The 8,687-nt window shown below is 41.7% G+C and overlaps 1 protein-coding gene across 12 annotated transcripts in view; it reads left to right on the forward strand.

Annotated features, from left to right (window-relative positions):
• LOC140480581 (protein FAM53A-like) overlaps window positions 1-2,434 on the forward strand; it is a 106,883-nt gene extending 104,449 nt beyond the window's left edge. For all 12 annotated transcript variants that reach the window (XM_072575699.1, XM_072575624.1, XM_072575659.1 and 9 more), the window contains one exon: window positions 1,760-2,434. In XM_072575699.1, the coding sequence (XP_072431800.1) occupies window positions 1,760-2,092 (333 nt within the window). In that variant the 3' untranslated portion in view covers window positions 2,093-2,434. The remainder of the gene's footprint in view (window positions 1-1,759) is intronic.
• The last annotated feature ends 6,253 nt before the right edge of the window (window positions 2,435-8,687 follow it).

Consider the following 8,687-nt stretch of genomic DNA (forward strand, 5'->3'; position numbering starts at 1 on the left):
GAAACCATGATGAGATTAATAATTAGCTGTTTTTAAATACAAAGGTGTTCTACTAAGTGTTTACATTGTAACGTAAATCAATTCTAAACAGCCTTTCAAGTACCCTATGTAAATCATTTATAATTATTAAAGTTTGTTTAACTTTAGGTTGTTTCATTTAGACAGTTTGAAGCTGTTCTTGTGTTTACAATCAAACTGGGTTTTGAGGGTATTGATTGTGGGGTGGTGGAGGAACAATTCTTGTGACCGGAACCTAAGGAATGGGCAGAGAAAGCACTTCTTTTTTTTTAAAAAAACTCTAGCATCTGCAGTAATACCTAAAGGAATGGGAAGTTCAGAGTAGTTGTGAACATTGGATAACATATATTTTGAAATCAGCCTACCATTGAAAAAAAAACAAAAGCTAACTTTTGAAGACCTAACACAAACACGATTGCCTCTCCCTTCCCTTGGTTTTTTCAGAGAGATTTGATAGTGTTCTATTTCACACTCAAATTAGACTTTCAACCCCACATTCAGTGTACCACAGAAACCATCCCCTTTCAATCCAACTGCTGCTGAATATTTTCTTTTATCCAGACTCTGCTATTGCAGTGATGTTCTCGCTGGTCTTGAGCTCATCTAAAACTGCCCTCATTGCTCACCACGCCAGGTCTGACTCACTTTGTTTGCTCACCTTCAGTGACTTACAGATCTCCCAGTCTCTTGAATTTAAAATTCCCATTGTGATTACATCCCTCCCCAGATTGGCTTTCCTAAATGAAAGCCAAAAATGATTGAAATGTTCAGCAAGTCAGGCAGGTTCTTTGAACAGAAACAGAATTAATGGTCTAATTAATCTCCATTTCTCTTGTACATAATCTTCAGTGCTTAAAAACTGAAAAGTAAATTCTCCCTTCCTGTTTTTGGCCTTTAGTTGCTTTGTTGACACACATTTGACAGTTATTTCTGCAGCCAATTAAGCTTCATACTCTAGAACTTCCTCCTTTAACCACTTCAACCACAAATTACCCCTGATACTGGCTTTTGATTTACTGTCCTAATTTCCTTTGATTCATCCATCCAGTCTTCCTTTGCAAAATTGTTTCTAGATATATTAAGTGCCACAAGTATAAAGGGCCTTTATGTATTTTTCCATGAGGTCAGTTAGAAAGAAAGCACTTTCAATAATTTATATTTTTCACGTTTTCTCAAAAAAGTAAAATGAATATATTTGTACTAGTGGAAGCTTGAACTGCAGAAAATAAACTCAACGCAGTTGCTTTACTTGTCTTTTATTACTTATATATAGTCAAAGGCTCTTGGATGTCAACCCTTGCATTAGTAATAACTTCTGACTCAGTTAAGATTGTTAACCCCATAAACAGCGAAATGAGTGCATAATTTGTGATGTGAAGTTGTGCTCTCTGCAAACTCTTCTTGGGTCATTTGTGTTGTAAAGTTGAGAGATCCAGTGAGAATATTCTAAGGCTTATGCTCCTCAGGTTTCACTTACCATTCTATTTAATCTGATTAAATCAGCATAATCTTTGATTTTCCACATGTACTTGGCAAAGTTCTGTTCAATGAATTCATACGTATTACTTTATTTTTCTCTTTATCAACACCCCTCTTCCTTTTTCAAAGATATGCAGAGTTACTGCTAGAATGGCACTTAGCTTATCATACCTTCCACTAATGAAAGAAATGAGCAACTGTAAGCGCAGTGATTCAGAGAACATCTAAGTGTTCATATTAATCAAGCTGTTTTTTATTTCAGACGTTAAAGAACTCGAAAAGCCTTTGCTCTCTTGACTATGAAGATGAAGATGATGACGATGATTGTCATATGAAAACTATTGTGTCCTCGCCATGTGACTCAAATGATCTGTTAATGAATATCATCACTCCGGGCTCCAGTCCACTCAAAGAACACGACTCTGCAAGATGTCATGTCCCTGGGAGCCGAGATGGCTCCCATCCAAGGAATTATGGGAAAGAAGTCACTGTGAGCGAAAGTGAGGAAGATACAAGTGATTGTGAAAGCACTGACGAAGGAATATTCCGGCTGGACTGTGGCGATTTGGATCTAGAACAAATAGAAAATAATTAATTGCTGCAACAATGTTCTAGATAAAACTGGTTGTTTTTATACTTTTTGTTGTGGTAGAGGATTACCTTTGCATAACTCATGTCCATTAAAAAAAATTTTGTTATTCTGGACTGCTTGAAGGTTTTTTTGTGCAAAACATCAGTAGTCCATGTCGTGTGTGCACAGAAGATAGAGGGTTCAGCAACTTGATCTTGGATACACAAGGTTGCCAATTTTTAGGTTTTGAGAAACATTTTGGAGGAAGAGATTTTCTGTAAATTTGTCTCCATTGAGGATATTTTGCAATGTGTAGCTTTTGAAATGGAGAAAGCTGAACTCTGCAAGGATGTGGATTTTTTTTTTTTGAAAAAGGGCATTCTACATTCAACTACACAGGTTTAACTACAGTGGTGTCGGTGCGGGTATAGTGCTGCTTTTTGTGGGGGAGGAGGGTGGGGGGGCTGTCAGTGTTTCAACAAAAAAAAATTGACGTTTTACTTTTACAATGAGAAAGCTAATGGCTTTGAACCTGAAATGGCCAAATAGATAACATGGACATCTCTTACTATGGTCACAAGAATGTAATAAGCACTTGAGGTTTGGAAAGAGACTGTGATTGCCTGTTGTGATCGATTTCCCAGGAGTCAAACCCCTCAGCAATATTAGAAGGAAGACTTTTATAGTCTTTAAAAGAAATAAAATGGATTTTTGCTTTGCATTTCCTCTCGTTGTATGCCTCCTTTATTTGCTGGGTCTTTCTGCATTACTAAAAAAGCAATGTTCTATTTAGTAAAAGAAGGATTCCACCTCATGCAGAAAGAACCCTTTCCTGGCTGAGCTGTTTTGAGCCAGTCGTTTTTGGAGGAAGACTTTTTTCATTTTATTCTAATGTATGAGGGTTCATTCAAAATAATGACTTGTAGGAGTTCAGTTTACTAGTTTATTTCTTTTGTATCTGGTGTTACCAGCAATGCCTAAACTTTGTCCCTGGTGATACAAAAAGGAGATATACAAATTAGGATGATGTTTTGCAGGAAATTTGATATGGATTTGCAATTTTGTTTAACTGGAACAAATCAAGATATATTATTTTTGGTGGGATTAATTTTTTCAGATTTGTCCTTGGCACTTGTCTTAAAGTTGCTGATATTTTTAACACTTTTTTTCTATAGATCAGAAGATTATTGGTTGAATAATCTTGATTAATTCACTGCAGTTCTGAGGGAATGCTGTCCTGTTATAGTCATCAGATGCTGACCTAGTCTGTACTGCCAGGGTGACTTGAAGCACTCAAGTGCAAGCACTTTAAAAGCAGAAATTCCTCAAATTCTTTCCTTTAAGTTAGATGCCTGATCCTTCTAAAATAACAAATGCTGGGTCCCACTTGTAGCAGAATGTTTTATCTTTAGTGAGTGATGTGTGAATTCATCCCAGTGGACCTGTGTCCAATTTCAACTGTGGGCTAATTTAAGTTGCACATGTATATGGTCAGTTTGTTGCACCCTTCACAAAGCAGTAAATTAATCATGGATCATCTACCTGCTCCTTGATACTATATCTAGTGAATATGAGATCAGGGAGACAAAATTACATCCAAAGTACGTCGCCTTTAAAGCGTGCATGGGTGGTTTGATGGGGGAATTACCAATGTACCATTGGATCAGCCAGACCGAGATGCAGTTGGCACCAGTTTAATTGCTTATGTAGCAGTTGAGACACCTGCATAAGTGCCCTTCTTGAGAGGGTGTAATGCTCTACACTCTAGCTGATGGCACAAACCAATCTTTTGAAGAATGTGCTTTGGATATGAATTTTGTACCTCCTGATCTCTCACCCAGTCCATTTAGTACTAAGGAGCAAGTAGGTGACCAATGATCATTTTGCTTCTCCATCTCCAAAATAATAAACTAACCTTCACGGCCATACACTTAAGGAACTTAAATTAGCTTGTAGTTGAAATTGGTCAGCTGGAGCAATTCTAGGCAAATGGTAGTCTATATATAAAGTGTGAGGAATGGAAAATAGATATGTACACACCCAGTTGAGATTGGTATTTCTGTACTGTTGATGGGACAGTCTGAAATATGCTGTGTTGACAGATAACTCAAGAGAAACAGGAGGTTTAAATTTATATATCCTTGACTGAGTGCACCAACACTTATTATTTTTAATCAACCCAGTCAGATGTGTTATGACATATCTTAAGAGCAGGTGGGACTTGAACTTTGACCTTGACCACTTAACATACAAGGAGGGACACCACCATACCATAAAACCCCCTCAATCATTTACATGTGGGCAAAGGAACATGAGCTACATTCTAAATTGATTAGTTAAATCAAGATGACATGTAAATTATGTACAATGGTTTTAGCTGGCAACAGTGAAGTGTCAATGTTTGTATGGTATTACTTTACACTGTCGGTCATAGTGGCATTAAATATTTATTCAGGGTGTAGATTCCCAGACCTCCTTTGAGAATTTCAGTAACCATAATTGCTTAGAGTAACTTTGATTTGAGGTGATTGCGTGCACCAGAAGTGGATAGTGAGATCCTACTTATTGAAAAGATCACTCTACAAACAATGCTTTAAGTTAAGATGACTCTTTCCGAGTCATGTTTTTGTGATGCATGAACTAGGTGCTTTTAAGTTATTAACACTAATCAGTGTAGAAGATGTTATGAGTTGAGCATTTGCCAAGATTTATTCAATGAAGCAAGTAATGTAAGTTGGGTACAAATATAGACTTTGAGGCCCATTTATGCTTTCCAACTGATGCTCAGTTTGGCAGCACCCCAGGGCCAGTCGGCTCCTGACTTCATCCCAGTCTTGTTCCAAACGAGGGGAAAAAAACGAGCTGAACTCCAGCAATGAGGTAAGTGTGACGTCAAGGCTGCATTTGGAGCATTATATAGAGGAGATCTGTCATAATCAGCACAAGGGAAGAAATGGTCTTTTAAAGGTCATCCATTTCAGGATGTTAAAGGACGACTGTAGTGGTGTTCTTGGCCAGCCATCTTCAGCTCCTGTATCAATGGCTTTGCCTCCATCCCAGGTCCAAAGTGGTAATGTTTGCTGATTGCATAATCTTCAACACCATTTGGGATTTGTCAAAAATTGAAGTAGTCTTTATCTATTTGCAGCAAAATCTGAATGTTCTGGCTTGGGTTGTATGTGGTAAATACTTGTGCCACAAGTGCTGGGCAATGACTATTTTGAACAAGCAACAATCTAGCACCACCCCCTTCTGCGCATCTTGGAGAGTAATAATTAGCTGGAAGCCGAACTGGGCCTGACATATAAATAGTGTGTTAGCAAGAGCCCATTAACGATGCAAAATTGTGAATCGCTGTCTCCACAGTGCCTGTCCATCAAGTGTATGGTCAGGAATGTGATATTCATTTTTTCTGTTCATTCATGGGATTTCAGTGTCACTGGACAGACCAGCATTTATTGTGCAATTAAAGATGGGCATTCATGTTGCTGTGGATCTGGGGTCACTTGTAGGCCAGACCAGATAAGGACAGCAGTTTCCTTCCCTAAAGGGCATTAGTGAACCAGATGGGTTTTTCTAACAATGGTTTCATGGTCAATATTAGACTCTGAATTCCAAATATTTATTAAATCCCCATTCTTCCATCTGCCATAGCAGGATTCAAACCCAGGTCTCTGGATTAAAAGTCTAGCCAGTTGGTAATTTTGCTATCCGCTCCCCTGGGCTAGTGAATCAGCTTCGACACTTCAGCTCACCGCCAATCAGCACGAAGCAGCCTGCTTGAGTGGCACCTATTCAGCACTTCCACCATTCACTCACCACTGCCGACATAGTAGCCGCATTATATACCACCTACAAGATACACTGCACTAATTCTAGTAGACTCCTCTGACAGCACCGACCAAACCTGTGAACCTTACTATCTTGAAGCACAAGGCCAGTATTTGCATAGTAATAACCACACCTTACAAGTACACCTCCATGTCAAGCACCACATTGGCTTGAAATTATATTGCTATACTTTCACTATCATCAGGTTAAAATCCTGGAACTGTTTTCCTAACTGCTCTGCTAAGCATGAAGGTATGTCCAAGGACTAGACTATTCAAGAAAGCAACAAAGCAGAACCTTCTCAAAGGCAATGGTAGATGATCCGTGTTCATCAATGACCAAACACATCTTGACACACGTTCGCATTTGTCTCATTAAAATCTTGTTTGCAGATTGCTATTCAAGAAAGAACTCTTCTTGTTAAGAAAGCTTATTACAATTGTAATGTTTTTATAGATTTAATGAAAAGAAATATTGGTTCAAAAATAGATTTTTTTTTGAGGTTTTATAAATAGTGTCGATCGAGTTCTGCAAGGATCATTGCTAAAGTTTCCACTATTTGTGAACTGTTCATCACTAAGCATACAAATCTAGGAGAAAGTGAGGACTGCAGATGCTGGAGATCAGTTGTGTGTCGGGCTGGAAAAGCACAGCATGTTAGGGAGCATCCAAGGAGTAGTAAAATTGATGTTTTGGGCACGAGCCCTTCATCAGGAATGAGGCTTCTGGGCTGGAAGGTTTGGGAGAGAAAATGGATGGGGGTGGGATTGAGGGGGAAGGTAGCTGTGAAAACGATAGATGAAGGTGAGGGAGAAGGTGATAGATTGGGGTGAGAGTTGGTAGATGGGAAAGGTGATGGACAAGTCAGGAGGGAGAAGCTGAGTTGGAGGCTTGGGACTGGGGTAATGGGGGAGGGGAAATGAGGAAACTGTTGAAATCCACATTTAGCCTGTGTGGGTGCAGGGTCCCAAGGTGGAATATGAGGTGTTCTTCCTCCAGGCATTGCGTGGTAATGGTTTGGAAGTGGAGGAGGCCCAGGACCTGCATGTCCTTGACGAAATGGGAGGGGGAGTTGGTGTTCAACCACTTGCTGGTGGGGTTGGTGTGTGTGGGTGCACCAGAGTTGTCACGTGAAAAGATCTACGAGAAGGTGTCCTGTCTCCCCTGATGTAGAGGAGACCATGTCGGGTGCAACGAGTACAGTAGATGACATTGGAGGAGATGCAGGTAAGTTTCTGTCAGATGTGGAAGGAAGGATCCTTTGGGACCTTGGATGGAGGTGAGGGGGAGTGGTGTCTCAGGTTTTGCACTTCCTGTGGTGGCAGGGAAAGGTGCCAGGAGTGGGGTGTGGGCTGGTAAGGGGTATGGACCTGCTGAGGGAGTCACAGAGGAAATGGTCTCTTAGGAACATTGATAGGGGTGGGGAGGGAAATATATCTTTGGGATCTGTTTGAAGGTGGCGGAGGGTGATACGATGTTTGCGGAGGTTGGTGGGATGGAAGGTGAGGACCGGGAGTTTGGGAGTGCAGGGTTCTGTCCTTGTGTTGGGACTGGTGGGGTTCAAGGGCGATGATGTGGGAAGTGGAGGAGATGCATTGGAAGGCATTGGCAACCATATGGGAAGGGAAATTGCCATTTGGAAGAAGGTCATCTGGGATTTTGTCAGGTGGAATTGGTCATTCTGGGAACAGATGCGACAGAGGAATTGGGAATAAGGGATGGCGTTTTTACAGGAGGTAGGTTCGGAGATGGTGTAGTCTAGGTAACTGTGGGAGTCTGTGGGCTTGTAGATGTCCATGGTTATTCGGTCGCTGGAGATGGTGATGGAGAGGTCTAGGAAGGGGAGGGAAGTGCCTGAGATGGTCCATGTGAATTTGAGGTCGGGGTGGAAGGTGTTGGTAAAGTTGCTGAACTGTTTAACTGCCTCATGAGAGCATGAGGTGGTGCCGATACTGTCGTCAATATAGCAGAGGAACAGATGGGGTGTGGCGCTGGTGTAACTGCGGAAGATGGACTGTTCCACGTACCCGACGGAGAGACAAGCATAGCTGGGACCCAAGCTTTGGTTTGGAGGAAGTGGGAGGATTGGAAGAAGCATTTGTTAATGGTGAGGACCAGTTCAGGAAGGTGGTTGAGGGTGTCTGTGAAAGAGTTGGGACAGCGTGAGAGGACGAAATGGAGGGCTTAGAGACCTTCGTCATGGTGGATGGATGTGTATAGGGACTGGATGTCCATGGTGAAGATGAGGCATTGGGGGCTGGGGAAATGAAAATCGTGAAGGTGGTGTCCCGAATGTAGGTGGGGATTTCTTGGACTAAGGGGCACAGAGCATTGTCAAGATGAGCAGAGATAAATTCAGTGGGACAGGTGCAGGCTGAGTCAATGGGCTGACCGGGGAAGTCAGGTTTATGAATCTTTGGTAGGAGGTAGAATCAGGTTGTGTGGGGTTCATGGACAATGAGGTTGGAAGCTGTGGATGGAAGATCTCCTGAGGTGATGAGGTTGTGGATAGTCTGGGAGATGGTTTGGTGATGCGATGTGAGGTCGTTTGTCGAAGGGGCAGTAGGAGGAGATGTCTGCGAGTTGGTGCCTGGTTTCAGCAGTGTAGAGTTTGGTGCGCCAAACTACTACTGCGCCTACCTTGTCTGTGGGTTTGATGGTGAGGTTGGGATTAGAGTGGAGGGCTGCACATTGAGAGAATGGGAAGTTGGAGTGGGGGGGGGGGGGGGGGGGTGCGGTGGACAGATTGAGTGTCAATGTCCTGGTGACAGTTTGAAATGAAGAGGTC

This window comes from Chiloscyllium punctatum, chromosome 1 (genome assembly GCF_047496795.1).
Source record: "Chiloscyllium punctatum isolate Juve2018m chromosome 1, sChiPun1.3, whole genome shotgun sequence".
Lineage (NCBI taxonomy): Eukaryota > Metazoa > Chordata > Chondrichthyes > Orectolobiformes > Hemiscylliidae > Chiloscyllium > Chiloscyllium punctatum.